This window comes from Phocoena sinus, chromosome 3 (assembly GCF_008692025.1).
Source record: "Phocoena sinus isolate mPhoSin1 chromosome 3, mPhoSin1.pri, whole genome shotgun sequence".
Classification (NCBI taxonomy): domain Eukaryota; kingdom Metazoa; phylum Chordata; class Mammalia; order Artiodactyla; family Phocoenidae; genus Phocoena; species Phocoena sinus.
The window spans coordinates 39,540,223-39,558,911 of NC_045765.1; the positions used below are offsets into that span (position 1 = coordinate 39,540,223).

Consider the following 18,689-nt stretch of genomic DNA (forward strand, 5'->3'; position numbering starts at 1 on the left):
GAACCTGTGTCCCCTGCATTGGCAGGCAGATTCCTAACCACTGTGCCTAACCACTGTGCCACCAGGGAAGCCCACATACTGATTTTTGCAGCTTGTAACTATCTTTAGTCTTTTGCGACCATATTTGAAACTGCCTTCACACAGTTTTTTAAAGAACACAACTGTCATGAGGAAATTACAATCCCTCATGTTTGTCAATAACACAGTAACATTCTTGGGAGCTAGAGAAATGTGTTGGGGTACTTTCCCCTACATTAAATGGCTGTAGAGAACCACACTTTTTGAATTCTGAGGTGTACTTTTGGGTTTTATCTTATTTCTTCTTGCAACTTAAATGTCACTTCCTTTGGGCAGCCTTATTTAACTCTCTTAGGTAAGTTTTGTAATTCTCTGTGTTTCCTCTGATTTGGTTCATACATCTATCCTACATTTCATTACCTTGTATTTTGAGGTTCCTTTCTGTCTTATTCTCCTTAACTATAAATTATTTGAGTACTCATTTAGCTCTACATCTCAAGTATTTATCACATGCCTTGACTCTTAATAAAGTGTCAAAAAAATACTTGGTATAAACAAAATGAAAAGAATGGGAGAAAATATTTGCAAACAAAGCGACTGACAACGGATTACCCCTCCAAAATATACAAACAGCTCATACAGCTCAGTATCAAAAAAACAAACAAACCAATCAGAAAAATGGGCAGAAGATCTAAATAGATATTTCTCCAAGGGAAACATACAGATGGCCAAAAGGCACATGAAAAGATGCTCAACATCGCTAATTATTAGAGAAATGCAAATCAAAACTACAATGAGGAATCACCTCACACCAGTCAGAATGGCTGTCATCAAAATGTCTACAAACAATAAATGCTGAAAAGGCTGCGGAGAAAAGGGAACCTTCCCTGCACTGTTGGTGGGAATGTAAATTGGTAAAACCACTATGGAGAACAGTATGTAGGTTCCTCAAAAAACTAAAAATAGAACTACCATATGACCCAGCAATCCCACTCCTAGGCATATACCCAGAGAAAGCCATAGCTCAAAAAGACACATGCACCCCAAGGTTCATTGCAGCTGTATTTACAATAGCCAGGACATGGAAGCAACCTAAGTCAACAGAGGAATGGATGAAGAAGATGTGGTACATATACACAATGGAATATTACTCAGCCATAGAAAAGAATGAAATAATGCCATCTGCAGCAACATGGATGGACCTAGAGATGATCATACTAAGTGAAGTAAGTCAGACAGAGAAAGACAAATATCATATGATATTACTGATATGTGGAATCTAAAAAACATGATACAAATGAACTTCCTTTCAAAACAAGACTCACAGACTTTGAAAACCAAGTTATGGTTACCAAGTTGGGGGTGGGGAATAAATTAGGAGTTTGGGATTAACATATCCACACCACTATGCATAAAATAGTTAATTAACAAGGATCTACTGTACAGCACAGGGAACTCTACTCAATGTTCTGTAATAACCTATATGGGAAAAGAATCTGAAAAAAAAACACTTGGGGAAACAGCTCCCTATAGACAATGAAATGGAAAATCAGGTCACCACCCTTGTTATAATTGAAGATAGAGTAAAAGCGTATCAGCACGGCTGCTGATGAAGAATTCTTTTATGAAGACCTTCTGGCTTCTTGCTTTTTTGTGGTTCCTTCCAAGCTTTTAGTGATATTTAGGGGAACACAGTTGGCTGTCTGGGTACACTGGTCCATATAACCTTCTTCGTTTCTTTTACAACTGTCGTGGCATACATCTGGGAAACATGATTTCACAGTCCATTTCCTATTCTGGTAGGATCAGAATCCTACAAGGAAACTTCACAGTTGAAAAGAATGCTTAGAGCAAGGTAGCCATTCAAAGGTAGTCTCTGTTCTTACAGAAAATACCTATGTCCAACTGAATGGCCTATTTCCAGTCCCAGATCAGGCACAGCCTGAGATCAGGGATTTTTCTCCATTTGTCTTATATAGACTTTGGGGAAAAAAAAAACAAAAACAAAAAAACAACTGTGTGAACATTTAAAATATTCAAATTTTAAGTCATGAATTTATTCAAATCCAGTTTCTATTCAAAGTTAGTTTTTCTTATTAGAGGGATGGGGGTAGTGCCTGGTACATTTTTAAGTATAGCCTTGAATCTAGAGCCATACGTCATGATTTCAGAATTGCCCTGCAGCGGCAGAGTCTAGAAATACGCCTGAGTTGGGTGTTGGGCGCAGACCTTACCAACACTCCTTGTTTGTCTGGAGAGAAACAACCCTCCTTTGTGATTTTCAGCTCAACCCTGGATTATTTACAAATGTCTTAAGCAAATACGGCAAATATAGTAACTATAGTAACTAATAAGAAAAGCAGTGAACCAAAATGCTCAGAGAGGTAGCTACCATTCCTTTAGCTGGGAGCTGAGATATTCCAGGAAGACACGTCAGAGGCCTAAAATTTGCTTCTCATTAACAAACGAGCAAACAGAAAACAAACAAAAAAACCCTCCAGCAGCCAAGAAAGGGGTTTGAGGAAACAAAAATTATCCCCAAAGAGGTGGTCTCTAAAATAGATGTCATTTTTCTCATGTTTGATTGATTGAGTAGCTGAGGGACATGGATGGATCCTTGAGTTTTACCTGTTTATCTGAGAAGTCAGTCTAAGTAGAAATAAGGGCAGCACAAAAAGACTTTAGTATGTAATTCGTAAGTTGGTCTTTTGTTTGCCCCTGTTTGGATTGTGTTGATGAGTAATAGCCTGAAGTGAGTCAGGAGCCTAGAATGTGATGACTTAGCTTCTCTAGCCCTCTGGACCTTTTTTTAAATGGTGCTTTGTGGCAGAATCTCTGACCAAAAAAGCCTTTTTTTTTTAGATCCCATATATATGTGTTAGCATATATGTTTTTCTCTTTCTGACTTACTTCACTCTGTATGACAGACTCTAGGTCCATCCATCTCACTACAAATAACTCAATTTCGTTTCTTTTTATGGCTGAGTAATATTCCATTGCATATATGTGCCACATCTTCTTTATCCACTCATCTGTCGATGGACACTTAGGTTGCTTCCATGTCCTGCCTATTGTAAATGGAGCTGCAATGAACATTGTGGTACATGATCGAGTTCAGCTCCTTTTAGACATCACGTATCTTTGGGCTGATCAGCACAAATCATTCACTAGTTCTGTAAAAAACAACCCCCCTCCCCCCCAGATAAAACCCCCTGCTCCTAAAGAGGACTGCGAAAAGACAGGGAACTGGGCCACTCATTAGCCTGCTTGAAAGAGTTCTTACATCACAGCCACAAGGATTCAGTGCATTCTCAGAGAATGAGCTCTCTCAGGGACCTAAAATGCACATTTCCTTGGGTGGATTTGCTTAAAAGATTCCAGCTTTAGCACATTAATATGAAACCCAGGATCTAACTGACAGAGAGTCAGGCAACTTCTGGCCTCTGGAAGACCCGGTGAAAATGGTTATTTCAGTAACATGTAAAACGTCACAGTGTGGTATGTAATTTAAAAAATATAGCCCACTGTATACAGGATTTTGCTAAGAAAAGGTTCTCACTCCCCACCGATTATCCTCTTCCTTTTGCCCGACTTATTTCCCTATACTCATAAAGACTTACAGGCCTGGCAGGAATGCTATGGTTTTGTAATGAGGTGATATATTCTCCACTTACTGAGGACATGTTTCTGTTTAGGGAAATGCAAGCTCCAACGTGGCTGCTGCTGTTTTCGCAAAACAGAGATCTCGGGGCTGGTTGTGAAAGAGGAGGTATGACTTGTGCGATACAGGTGCGTTTGCTTACAGTTGATGTCTTTATGCAAGAGTTATTCAGGGATGTTTATGAGGATTTATGATTGGCCTTAATTAAAAGAACTGTGAGAAATGAAGAAAGCCAATATTCACTGAATTCTTCATGGCTCTAATTCCATAGTGAAAATTAAAGTTATATTTTTATCATCATACCATTTTATATGTGTTTCATTTGGAGGGCTGGGGATAGCTCTTTAGTGGCAGGAATGGTGTTTAGGCTACACCTCTGTCTATTTGTCCGTCAGTATGTCTATTGTTCCTTTTTGCTTTCCATAAGTTGTTGGTAAGTACACGGCATCGCAGAGCCCTTTTCTGCTAAAAGCAGCAGGCTTATGGATATCTGATTAACATCAGTACATGGAATACACACAGAAGGTAGCTCTAGCACTGTATCATTCCAGAAAATGGGGAGCTTGTTAGATAGAAAAAAAAAAAAAAAAAAAGTATTGTATTTACAGCTCAGCTTCTTTTAAACACCACTTTTCTTTGGGCCGATCAGCGCAAATTACCGATTAGTTCTCTAACTGGAGAGGATTTTGGTACCACAAAACACATCAGGAAATACACACTGCAAATGAATGAATCCTAAATCTCACAACTCCAAGACTGGCAACCACTTCCTCCAAACTTTCAACTTTAAGTCCTCAGAGAAAATCTTCTCTTAGTTGTAGCTTATCTTCACGTCCTTTCTAATCTCTCCCAGTTCGCACACTCATGATACTGTTACATCACAGATATTCAAAATGGATCATCAACCAGTTGCACAAAGAGAGCAAAGAGCCACTTAATCAATGCAAACCATACTCAGAAGTTTACCTTAGTTCCTTGAAGGGATCTGCCCTGACATTAGGTGTCTCTATAGATTTAGGGAACACTGTGCCCTCTGCTCCTGTAAACAAAAGAAAAAAGCAAACAGAGGTTGGAGAGTTGGAGGTGTCACTGGGAGGCACAGTCAGCACAATGAATGGAGCTAAATGCAGTGAATCCTTTATACAACCCAGTACACAGGTATTCTGCCACTGGCTCTAGGGCAGGTCTCCGTGCTAGGAGAGCGTTCAATCAACTCATGCAAACAGGCTTTGAAAAAACAAGGAACTCTTTTGAATGTGTTCTTGCTGAGATCAGAGTGAGGCCATGAGGCAAATTCCATGTTGGCTTAAAAAAAAAAACAAAACAAGATGCCTAGAAATGGCATGGTCTGACTCGTGTCTCTCATAAACTATTAACAGTCACCCAACTGGAAGTGTTTTGAAAACCAGCAGCTGCAAGTTCTCTTACTGCAGCATGGGGCACAAATCACATAACACATACAACATCTAAGAAATGGGTTAGGCGGTAGAGAATACTGTAAGACTGTAAGGTATTTGCCTAAGGACAATTAGGCCAAAGTTTTTCAGTAAATCAAGGTTTACACGATAATCTTGAAAACTTAGAACAGGATGAGGGATCATTTGAAGTTCAGTGCTTCTACAATTAGAGTATTAACATTGATCCCCGACCCAGTCTAGACATTTAGCTCTTGACTTTGCTATAGGCTTTTATCTTTACAACTTGTCAACATCAGCTGCACCCCTCCAGCCGTAAAGATTGTGATTATCTAATTTGTCTGCTCCCAAAGTGTCTTCAAATCATTTAAGCCTCAGTTTATCACAGACAATTGCACTGGATATTTGTTTTTCAATTAAACTTAGCCAGGCATTATCCTGAAGTAAAGGTGTTTATTTTTATATGCTCAGTGTGCTTCTTTGATGCTGTAAGAAGGGATGGAATAATATCTTGCATTCATGTGTGAATTTCTAGAATCCTCCTGCATTGGTATAATGTCTAGAAATCCTCTACTAACCACTGTTATTCCAAATCCAGGTTTATCCCGACATACTAATGACTCTAGGAAAATGAAGTGATTTTTTTGGTAGCAACTATGGAAATATTTAATCTTTCTGATATGAGTAATAGACCACTGTAAGTAAAATCAGAATTCTTTTTCTGCCTTAACATAATATATGGTCACTAAAAGAATATTCTGGTGAATAATAACTATTATTCTCAGCTAACATTTTTGAGTGACTACCACATTGCTGGATACCATCATAGATATATCTCATTTATTCCCTGCAACAACCTCATAAAACTGACAGTTCCAGTTGGCACAGAGACACTCCACGTGGGGACCTTTAAGATCATTTTCTGCCCGTAGACACTTTTACTTTCCAAGATCCCAAATCACATCATTTCAAAATGTACCCAGAGCCCCGTTAAATACAGTTTTTGGTGTAAATTTCATAAGAATGTTCACTGTTTTACTAAGTATATATTATTTATTTTGCTCTAGTGATTGACACTTTACTGTGTTCTTGATAACTGTGATGCTTAATTGTACATGTCAACTTGACAGGATCAGAAGGTGCCCAGATATCTGGCTAAACATTATTTCTGGATGTGTCTGTGAGGGTGATTCCAGATGAGATTAGCGTTTGAATAGGTGCGCTGAATAAAGCAGTTTGCTCTCTCCAATGTAAGTGGGCATCACCCTATCAGATGAGGGCCTGAATACAACAAAAAAGTGGAGGAAGGAAGTATTCCGCCCTTCCTGCCTCACCCTGTGAGCTGGGACATTGATCTTTTCCTGCTGTCCATGGTCCTGGTTCTCAGGCCTGCAGACCTAGACTGGAATCAACACCATTGACTCCCCTTGTTTTTAGGCATTTGGACTCAGACTAACTTACACCACTGGCCTTCCTAAGTCCCCATTTCACAGACAGCTGAGTGTGGGATTTCTCAGCCTCTATAATTGCGTGAGCCAATTTCTTACGATAAATCTCTTTCTCTGTATAGACCTTATTGGTTCGGTTTCTCTGGAGAACTCTGACTAATACAGTAACTGAGTAAGAATGGGGTGGATTACAAATTATAATGTAGTTTTTGTTACATATGTACTACATTTGGTTTTGCAGAATATCCACTTTCCCCTCTCCAACATTTTTGGGATCCTTTGAGGAGCACCTAGGTCAAAGGCACTGTGGAGGCTGCCAAGTGGATAAAACAGGCTTGCCGAAGTCACAGGACAGGGACTGACACATCGGAAGGTGGCTCTAAGCTGTGTGAAACCCAAGACCATGCCCTCAGCCATCTCCCAGTGCCATCTTGTCTGTCACTGAGCAACTCCCATCTGCAGCTACTGTAGTTAACAGGGACTTCTCTTTGACATTCTTAGAGATGCTTAGTTCTTAGCCACTTGAGCTCTATTTAAAAATATCTATAGCTACATATTTAAAGGAACAAGTATATATCTCAATAAGGAGAGGAGAGTTATTTCTGTTTATTTACATTGTCTCTACTCTCTAGTGTCAGCTCAGATTTCCTCTTCCTCTACCGAGAATTCCATGAAAGCTGCAACAGAAAGAGCATTACCTCTTTCCAAATCAGCCGTAATTGTTTGACTCACCCAAATGACAATGAGTATTGCCCATGGACAGCTTTCATTATTTGAATTGTTTCTAGAATGCTGTAACACTTAATGTTTCACCTCTTTCTCACGCCCGCTCTTTCCATCATTTTGTAAGATCTCTGAAGTCGAAGAAGATCTGTTTTGCAACTCTGGTGACTGTACCAAGTAGGTGCACACAGTAGGACATAGATTATACTTATTCAGAACAGTTGTCCAAAAATGAGGAATGACCGGCTCTTATGAAAAATGAACCTCAAAAGCTCGGGCCATTTTCTTTATCCCATCCAAACTCTGTACTGAGCCTGTTTCTTTATTTGTCAGATACAATGAGAAAACTTCATCTGCTACTTTACTTCTTACTTCTGGCTATACTAGGCTCAAGAGGGAACTGCTCTACTGCAGCTGGGGGCGCTGAGCTCTGCCACCCTTTGAAAGCAAGGCCAAGGGGGAAAAAGGGTGACAATAAAGTCATCCAGCACATTACAGACGCTCACTATCTGTGTTTGTGGAAAGAACATGGTCTCCTTTGAACACCTGAGCTCGGATCCTCAGCTCTCTGACCTGCAAGCACGTTTGCTGTGCTCCTGGCTAGGAGTGCGTCTTGCTCTCTGTCCTGTCCTCGTTGTCTAGCACAGCGCAGGCACTCAACAAATACTTGTAAGATGACTACGTAACACTCATTAGGCACTGAGCTCACACTATTTGGGATTTACCTCGCAGACATTCATCTTATCTCTTCAACTAGATCGTAAGCTCTGTGTGGGCAGGGGCAAGGTCTTATATAGAATATAACCAGATTTGACTTTAGGTTCCCAAGACTCCTCCTGGACTCAATTCAACTAGTACTACCACTTCTATGGGAGCACTAATTTACTGCTATAAAACTCCTCATACCTCACATATTAAATGAATGTCTAAAATCACACCCCGGTGCATTTTAACTACACCACTAAAATAGAGGAGTATGCTTATAAAGGAATGCTATTGGGGCTGAAGAGAAATATCTCTTTAAAGTAGAATAAGATCAGAAGGCTTGTGTTCTCTTCCCCAGACCAAGGAACCTGCTTAACCTACAGGTAAGAGAACTGGGGCTAAAGACGTGTGGGGCTCATGGTCCTATGGCCAGTGGGCACTAGAGCTGAGATTCACATCCGGGCATCTGACTAAAGAACCCACATTTAGACCCAGTGCCCTAGTGCCTTGTGTTCTCAGTGCCAGGCCAAAGTGGCACTCATTAAATGACAAGCAAGCAAAATCCAGAGGGGATGGGCTCTGACAGGTGGAGGAGATGGGTAACTGACAGGCTCTGGTTGTGGATGAAAGTGAAGGGCAAGACACTCATGCTCCTTTAGCTTCCATCGTCCAACCAGATGCCCTTTGATTGTTTTTTTGCTGGACTTTGGCCACAGGGGTCCACATGTCCCATACATACTGGAGGACAGACTCATGCCTGTGACTTCTCAGGGGAACTTATCAAAATCTCTCAGTAGCTGAGTGACCTTGGGCATGAATCTCTCTGACACTCAGTTTCCTTCTCTGAAAAGAAGAGATATGAGTAGTACCCTCATCTCCCAGGGATTTTGGAGACTAAATGAGATCTCTGGTACATAGCAATCATCAAATGACAATTAATAAAATACTACTACTAGTACTAAAATGTTCATGAACCCTATTCTTTCTTCCTCTTATTTGGGTCCTCTATGACTCTTAAAAAATAACATTTTAAAAGCACTTACTACAAAGTAGAAACTATTGAAACTGTCTTCATTTGATCATGAAAATAACCCTGTGAGGGAGGGACTATTAATTTCTGTTATTACGGTTGTGGAGTATGAGATTCAGAGAAGTCAAGAAACTTTTCTACGGTCACACAGTGAAGAGGGGGAGCCAGGGTTTGAACTCTAGCATTTCAGCTCTGAAACTGATGCCCTTGACCCTACTCTAGACCCTCATTCAGCAGATTAAGTAACTCTCTACGTGTTGATCTTTTTATGAAACATGAACAAATACCCATGTTTATAGCCTCAGGTAATAGCTGCTAAATCCCCTATCACTCCTCTTCTAAAAACTATCCCCATATACAATGAAATGAGATATTAATACATTTCAAAAAGACTATTTCTTTCCAAGTCCTAACAGATTTCTGATTTCCACACCATTTTTCACTTTCCCAAAAGCTGCAGAGTGGACAATCATTCATCAGGATGAGTTCCCCCATCCCATCCTCTATCCATTCTTAGATAATAAATTATTCTCAATTTTATTATTTCAAAAAGGTTTCTATTAAAGCCATGCCTACTGATTCCTTCTTTTAACACAATATAACTTACTGGCAATAAATGTTCATAAACAGTTTGTGTGAAAAAATCCATAAAGCCATTTCAGCTTTAAGTTCCATTTAATGTCCCTCAGAAACGATTTCATCAATGTGTTTCCATTAGCTGGTTCTCTGCCCAGTAACTTAATTCCACACAATCAATCAGGAACTTATAAAACATGTGACAGGATCTCTCTAAAGTGTTTTGAATCATCATAAAGATCAGCTCAATGGCTCTTTTTTCCGACTAGCACAGTTAGGAAGTAAACGCGTCAAAAAATCTCTAATGCACTTTGTTGCCATAGTAATAAAAAAGCCAGTTTCTCCTCTCTAGAAAGTATGCTCAAGTTCAGAGGTCAGTTTGGTCATGCTTTTCCCTCAGAGTGTCCTGGATGTCAAGAGCCCTGAAATCCAGTCATATCTCTGTGATGTTGGGCAAATCACATAACTCTCTCTGGCCCTTGACTTCCTTCACTGTAAAATGAGGGATGGGATGAGAAGTGTCAGAGCTAAAGTGTTTTCTCCCCAAATTTAAAATTTCATAAGGTAACAATCTAATCTAAACAGAAGATTATCTTTAGCCACCTCCAATCCCTGCCAGGAAAACAGAGCAACCCTGGGATATCAAAGGAAAATGTTAAAAATGTTCTCAGTGTTTAAGGAAGAAGCAAATTAAAGCAGACAGACGTTTGTCCAATTCAAATTACAATTAATTGGTAGAAATAATCACCAGAAAATAAACCTCATAAGCGATAAAATGGTGAAGAACAAAATTTACTGTAGATGAGAATAACTAAAAAAAACCAAAAACCTGGTTTGTAACTCTTTATGATCTGGGGAAATTCAATTTTATAAAAATAAGAAACATTAAAGTGCCTAAATCTGTACCTGTTGAAAATAGCCATGGACTAAATACTGGAAGAAAAATTTAGATATGCAAATGATGATACAGGAAAATTGGACTCCAGAGAAACATAAGACACAAAAGAAAAAATTACCATGATAGAAGTTATAATTAGTAACACTGGAGTTTAAGAAATTTATGATAAATCAAATCTTTTTTGTACACAGAAAAGAACTACTCTTACAGACACTAATTTCAAGAAAAGCTTTTAAAAAGGGCGGACATGGTTTAAGACTACTGTTTAGAAAACTGATGAAGGAATTAAACTAGCTGAATGGAGTTTGCTCTGGTAAATTATTTCTAGACATACATTCATTAACATGGGCATAATTATGATTAATGCTTTTGTATAAATGAAAATAGACTAAAAATCATCTTTGGGTTAAAACCATGGAGCTAAAATGTTTAATAGGTTCCATATGTGAGTTAAAATATCTGATGACCATTGTTTGAAGTCAACGTTCTAAGTTTTCCAATTCTTGTTCCTTGGGTAGATATATCCTGAATGACAGTCCTTAATAACAACCATATTTTATTTGATAAGATAAGGTTCTATTTTCATACCAATATTAGATTATAAAACAGAGAAAGGATGTCAATCTAAAAAATGGTGATAAGAAAATGGGAGAAGGAAGCACATGGAAGCAACCTAAGTGTCCATCGACAGATGAGTGGATAAAGAAGATGTGGCACATATATACAATGGAATATTACTCAGCCATAAAAAGAAACGAAATTGAGTTATTTGTAGTGAGGTGGATGGACCTAGGGTCTGTCATACATAGTGAAGTAAGTCAGAAAGAGAAAAACAAATACCGTATGCTAACACATATATATGGAATCAAAAAAAAAAAAACTGGTTCTGAAGAACCTAGGGGCAGGACAGGAATAAAGACGCAGATGTACAGAATGGACTTGAGGACACGGGGAGGGGGAAGGGTAAGCTGGGACGAAGTGAGAGAGTGGCATGGACATATATACACTACCAAACGTAAAATAGATAGCTAGTGGGAAGCAGCCGCGTAGCACAGGGAGATCAGCTCGGTGCTTTGTGACCAGCTGGCAGGGTGGGATAGGGAGGGTGGGAGGGAGACACAAGAGGGAGGGGATATGGGGATATATGTATACGTATAGCTGATTCACTTTGTTATACAGAAGAAACTAACACAACAATGTAAAGCAAATATACTTCAATAAAGATGTTAAAGAAAAGAAAATGGGAGAAGGAATGATTCAATTTCCTGAAATATCAGAGAACTGGGAAACCAAAGACCTGATTTTTTGTGCTGATTTTGCATAAGCTTATAGCTGACTGCTGGCCATTTGCCCTCAGGTCTTATTTCCCCATTTGTTGTACAAAGCGGGGTTGGGGATTACATGGTCCATGAGGCCACCTCCAGCCCTAATGTTTTCGGAACCTCCAGATAACCTGGTTGGATGAACCCAACGGACCAGGAGAGGAGCACGGTAGGTTTGATAAACCCAAAGTTAAATGTGTTTAACAAATACGTATTGAGCAGCGGACTGTAGAGGTGAACCAGAGAGACATGGAGCTTATAGACCAGTAGAATGTAGTACTCTCCAGTAGGGTACACCGGCTAGTTCAAAGAATCAGTAATGAAATAAACTCAGAAATAACATACAATAGTGACAAATGGTGATACAGACTTGAAAGGAAAATCAAACATATCTTTGAAAGTATAATACTTGGGGTCATAGATTGGTCTGTCAGGTATGTTTCCCTGAAAAAGTGAAGTTTTCCTGATATTTGTTAAGTGATTAGGAACAACCTAGTTAAGGGGGGGGGAAGGAACGGTAGAAGAGATTATGCAAAGGTGGCAGGGTTGGGAAGCTGAGGTCAATAAAGAAGATTGGTGTGGCCAGACCATATTTAGCAAGGGTGAGCATTGTGGGATGAGACTGGAGAGGTGGGTTGGCCCAGGTAATGCAGAGCCAAGGTGAAGGTTTTTTTTCTTTTGGCCGTGCCACACGGCGTGCGGGATCTTAGTTCCCTCACCAGGGATCAAACCCACGCCCCCCTGCAGTGGAAGAACGGAGTCTTACCCACCGGACTGCCAGGGAAGTCCCACAGTGAGGGTATTAAGCAGACCCGAGCAAACTGGCATTTTTCAAAGATTACTGTGGCGGCATGTTACGGTCTGCATATTTGTGTCCCCCTAAAAGTCACATGCTCCAACTGTAACCTTCACCAGAAGTAAACCATGCTGGTGCCCTGATCTCACACCTCCCAGTCTCCAGAATAGTGAGAAATAAATGTCTGCTGTTTAAGCTACCCAGTCTGTGGTATCTGTTACAGCAGCCTGAGCTGTCTCAGACACTGTATTGTGGAAAAGACACTTGAAGAGGGCAAAGATAAATGAGGCGAAGCAGAGGAGACATGATGACAGCTTGGACTAAAGAACTGGCAGCCAGGACGGAGAAGTGCAGGTGGGTTAGGAGATATGTTAAGAGGAAAACCAGTGGGATCTAGTGATGTGCTGGACAAGAGGGAGACAGAGAATGACCACAGGGCCCATGGGAAGATCTGAAATTGGGGTCAAAGCCAAGTGATTAATACCCAAAGCTAGCTGTGCCCATGGCAACCTTACATTTCTCCAATAAAATCTAGCTTCTTTGACATTTTAATTTCAATTGAAATTGCCTTTACTCAATACAAGAAGCCGCTATGAATCCAGCTCTGTTTTTCCTGTGAAGGTACAGGCAACATGACAAAGAAAAGTTTTAAGTCTCTCACAGTGTTTACAAGCATTTTTAAAAAACACTATGAATAATGTAATAATTCTATGAATAATGAACATTGTCTTCTGTGAAAGATAATTTTCAGCTGAACACAGCTCATATGCTAGAAATGATTAAGCTTAGTGAGGAAGGCAAGTCAAAAGCCAACAAGACAGGCTGAAAGCTGGGCCTCTTGTGTCAAACTGTTAGCCAAGTTGTGAATGCAAGGGAAAAATTATTGAAGGAAATTAAAAATGGTACTCTAGTGAACACGCGAATGATAAGAAAGTTAAACAGACCTATTGGTGATATGGAGAAAGTTCTAGTGTTCTGGAGAGAAGACTGAAGCAGTCCCAACGTTCCCTTAAACCAAAGACTAATCCAGAGCAATCCTCTTCAATTCTATGAAGGCTGAGAGAGGTGACGAAGTTGGAGAAGAAAAGCTTGAAGCTAGCAGAGGTTGGTTCATGAGGTTTAAGGAAAGAAGGTTTAAGGAAAGAGGTTTAAGGAAAGAAGCCGTCTCCACAACACAGAAGTGCAAGGTGGAGCAGCAAGTGCTGATGTAGAAACTGCAGCAAGTTATCCAGAAGATCTAGCTGAGGTCATTCACGAAGATGGCTACATTAGACGACAGATTTTCAGTGTAAATGAAACAGGCCTTATATTGGAAGATGCCATCTAGGACTTTCACAGCTAGAGAGAAGTCAACACCTGACTTCAAAGCTTAAAGGACAGGCTGACTCTCTTAGGGGTTAATGCAGCTGGTGACTTTAAGCTGAAGCCAATGCTCATTTCCCATTCTTAAAATTTTAGGGCCCTTAAGAATTTTGCTAAATCTACTCTGCCTGTGTTCTACAAAAGGAACAACAAAGCCTGGACGACAGCACATCTGTTTACAACATGGTGTACTGAATATTTTAAGTTCACTGGTGAGACCTACTCCTTTCAAAATATTACTGCTTATTGACAATGCACCTGGTCACCCAAGAGCTCTGATGAAGATGTACAATGAGATTTATCTTGTTTTCATGGCTGCTAACACAACATCCCTTCTGTGGCCCCTGGAACAAGGATTAATTTTGACTTTCAAGTCTTACCACTTAAGAAATACATTTCATAAGACTATAGCTGCCATAGACGGTGATTCCTCTGATGGATCTGAGCAAAGAAAATTGAAAACCTCTGGAAAGAGTTTACCATTCTAGATGCCATTAAGAACATTCATGGTTCACGGGAAGAGGTCAAAATATCAGTATTAACAGGAATTTGGAAGAAGTTGATTCTAACGCTCACGGATGAAGGGTTCAAGACTTCAGTGGAGGGAGTCACTGCAGATGTAGAGGAAATATCAAGAGAACCAGAATTAGAAGTGGAGCTGGAAGACGTGACTGAATTGCTGCAATCTCATGATAAAACTTTAATGGATGAGGAGTTGCTTCTTATGGATGAGCAAAGAAAGTGGTTTCTTGAGATGGGATCTGCTCCTGGCGAAGATGCTGTGGAGATGGTTAAAATGGCAACAGAGGATTTAGAATATTACATAAACTTAGGTGATAAAGCAGCGGCAGGATTTTAGAGGACTGACCCCAATTTTGAAAGAGTTCTACTGTGGATAATATGCTATCAAACAGCACTGCACGCTACAGAGAAATCCTTCGTGAAAGGAAGAGTCCATTGGTGAGGCAAACTTCACTGTTGTCTTATTTTAAGAAATTGCCTCAGCCACGCCAGCCTTCAGCCACCACCACCCCGATGAGTCAGAGGGTCTTGCCTCAATGTTGATGGCTACTATCAGCGAAAAGATTATGACTCAGGGAAGGCTCAGATGATGGTCAGCATTTTTTTTAGCAATAAAGTATTATTTAAATTTAGGTAAGTATACTGTTTTTTGTTGACATAGTAACGCTATTGCACACTTAATACACTACAGTATCCTGTAAACATAACCTTTATATGCACTGGGAAAGAAAAAAATTCGTGTGACTTGCTTTATAGCAAGATTCGCTTTATTGTGGTGGTTTGGAACTGAACCCATACTACCTCCAAGGTGTGCCAGTACACTCTGCAGAACGCATTATAGGAGGTCAAGAGCAAACGCATAGAAATCAGTTAGAAGACTATTTCAGTAGGTCACGTGAGAAATGATGATGGCCTAGAGTAAAGAACTTACGGTGAAAAAAATGGGAAGGATGAACTTGAGAGTGATCGAGGTGGTAGGATTAGAAGAACTTAGTGATATGAGGGGTGGATGAGTAAGAGACGTCCAGGTTTTGGTTGCAAGTTTAATTTCGGCTCTGTTGAATTTAAGGTATCTATGGAGTTCCCAGATTAAGATGCTTATGGAGGCAACTGGATGTACAGGTATATTGCTCAAGGTAGAGTTCTAAACCACTGGTATATAAACTTAAAATCACTGGGATACAGATGATCATCGAAACCAAGAGAATATGTGAAATTATCCAAGAAATGGTTACAGTGATGTCAACAGACAGCCAAGGTCAGAATTTTAAGGGATTCCAACATTTCAAGTTTGGGTATGGGAGGATGAGACATCAAAGGAAACTGAAAAGAAGAGGCTAGAGGGACAGAAAGAAGACCAGAAATGGTGTAACATAGGAAGTCAGGAGTGACAAGTATTCCAAGAAGGTGGGAGGAGTTACGTACGTGCTTAATTGGTACTTAGAGTTAAGAAGAGGAATTTAAATGTCCATGGAATCTAGTAACATGGGGGTCATTTACATCATAAGAGCCATTCTATGAAGAGCTGGAGGTGGACTCGTGGGCAGAGGAGAAAGTGGGATGTGGAGAAATGGTTACAGCAAGAGTTCCCACTTGGTGACGAGAGAAGTATAGTTAAGACACCTGAGTATTAGATATTGGATATTAGATATTGAAGACCCAGCTATGGTTAGTAACCAAAATTGATAGGGGTACCAGTCTGCTCAATGGCAGATCTATCTATCTATCTATCTATCTATCTATCTATCTATCTATCTATCTATTATTATGTATTAGAAAAGATGATGTCGATGACAATGATAGAAGGCCAGAATGACAAAAAAAAATCTTTGAATAATTTGAATCTTAACAATGGAGAAGAAGAAAATAAGACGTGTTTCCTTTCAAGTATTCTAACAGTGTAACTGAACCGACCATACCATCAAGGTGCACACTTTAAATAATTGTGTAGAATGTGAAACCGCAGCGCAATTTAAGATTCATGTACAGAAATATTCTGGCAAGATATGAAAAGACAAGTAGTTTAATTAAACAAACTCTACTCTAGAAACCAACAGACCAGAGCTCATGCCTGGTGTATCATTAAGCCAAAACTGGAAAAAATAAAAGGGAGCAGCCAAGCGGCAAGCAACCTCATTTCAGTTTCTTATGACTACATTATTTTTGATAGTAAATAAAACCACACAATAAAACAAATAATCTCAACTCACTGGTTTTGTATTACATTGAGGGAACACCAGAATAAGGCAACCTCTGAGTTAGGACAGTACATGGACAACAGAGCATCAGCCACAGGCTGAGAAGCCTTCTTGATGTGAAATGCAGAGCTGGGCATGAGAGGGACTCCTTGGCTCTCAGAAACGAGGTACTGTGTGTCCCATGAATGGGATGAATGTGGCACTCCACTCACAGTCACCTCCAGGTCTCTGTGGGACCGGTAGCCACAATCAGGCCAACAGTGAGGGGAGAAAGGGAGAGAACGGATATGAACTGTGTGACCAAGTGAAGGAAAGCCTGCCCTTCCACTTGGAAATAAGGGTAAGAAGGGAGACTTGAACACACTGCTTCCTCTGTCCAGATCTCAGTTCTCAATTGCCTCTCACAGTGTGAGACCAATCACGACTCAGAGAGTCAATGGATGCCTGTGAGACCTAAGAAAACAACATGTACATGATTTTAAGGGTTTCCTGGTCATTGAAAAAGAAGTAGAACACTTTGTTCCTGTTGCCAAGTGGGTTGGGGGTGATGCTTTCCTATGAAGAAGGGAAATGAAACATTAACTGAGGACGATGAAGAAACACTGTCTAAAAAATAATTGGAGAAACAGAGTCATTTTCAGGTGATGGAGAGGATGAGGACTTGAAAAGCAAAACCAGGAAGTTGAAATCTTTTTTTTTTTTTTTTTTTTTTTTTTTTGTGGTACGTGGGCCTCTCACTGTCGTGGCCTCTCCCGTTGTGGAGCACAGGCTCCGGACGTGCAGGCACAGCGGCCATGGCTCACGGGCCCAGCCGCTCCGCGGCATGTGGGATCTTCCCAGACCGGGGCACGAACCCGTGTCCCCTGCGTCGGCAGGTGGACTCTCAACCACTGCGCCACCAGGGAAGCCCAGGAAGTTGAAATCTTAATGAAAGTGCTGAACATCTGAAAGCATTAAAACACTAGACTGATTAAACTTCAGAATACAATCTTACTATGAAAGCAAGCCTCAAAATGGACACACTATACAGGTGACTCTCATGGTAATTTTGACCGTGTGACTTTAACCCATCCACTGACTTTATCACTACTATGGCCAGCGTGTTACTTTATCAACACCCATTTTCCCCTGCCAACAAAATACCAGTATTTCATGGAAGCAAAATGCCCAGCTAAATAATCACTTTCCCAGACTCCCTTGAAGCTAGGGGTGGCCATGACACGATTTTGTCTAATGAGATGTAGTAGAAGTCTACTAGGGTGGGGTGTTGGGCAAGCTTTGACTGTCCTAGTAGGAAAGTACAGATGCAGCTGGTTCCACTCTTCTTTCTACCTGAATATCAACATCATATCTGGAATTGTAAGAGCCATCTCCCTCCCATGAGACCAAGACCAATAGAATTTCAGATATGTTGCCCCAGACCACTAAGCCACCAGCAACTGTCAAGTCCCTACTTATTATTTGTTTGAGAATCCTTACGAGAATCCTGTTACTCACCCCTAAGGTTCAATACTATTTTACCCAAGACCGATGAGGGAGAAGCAAACTGACCCTTTGAGAGGGTCAGACTCTTCACCTAGATCTTTTTTTGCTATAAACCAAAGGACCAGAAGTTGGAAACCACTGTTACTGTACCTTCATACCATACTGAAGTATCTTTTCACGGATTGCTTGGTGGGGTTGCATTCTCCCACTCCCTCGCCTTCACTCATGATGTTCTCAGCCAGGAAGTACTTTGTTTTCCTTTTCAGTGTATCACACCCTTAGACCCAGCTCAAATGCCATCTCCACGATGAAGCTTTCCCTGGTCCTCTCTTAGTTATCACTAATTGCTCCTTCTTTTGTGCTTCCATAATGCACACCTAATATCTGGGGTGAGCGCTCATTTCCCTCTATCTTGTGAGATGGTTCATTGAGTGTGCTTTGCCCTCATTCTGATGTCAGCTACTTAAAGTCAAGAACAATGTCCAGAGAGTCTTTGGCTTTTCTAGATAAGTGGCTACAGAAAATTTAAA

General features: G+C 40.4%; 1 protein-coding gene across 2 annotated transcripts in view; it reads right to left on the minus strand.

Moving 5' to 3' along the window:
- The window catches only part of SGCD (sarcoglycan delta), a 418,608-nt gene that overhangs the window by 105,114 nt on the left and 294,805 nt on the right, over positions 1 to 18,689 (minus strand). For both annotated transcript variants that reach the window (XR_004349344.1, XM_032628152.1), the window contains exon 6: positions 4,646 to 4,718. Coding sequence is in view for 1 of the 2 variants with exons in the window: in XM_032628152.1 (XP_032484043.1) it covers positions 4,646 to 4,718 (73 nt within the window). In the remaining variant the exon portion in view is untranslated. The remainder of the gene's footprint in view (positions 1 to 4,645; positions 4,719 to 18,689) is intronic.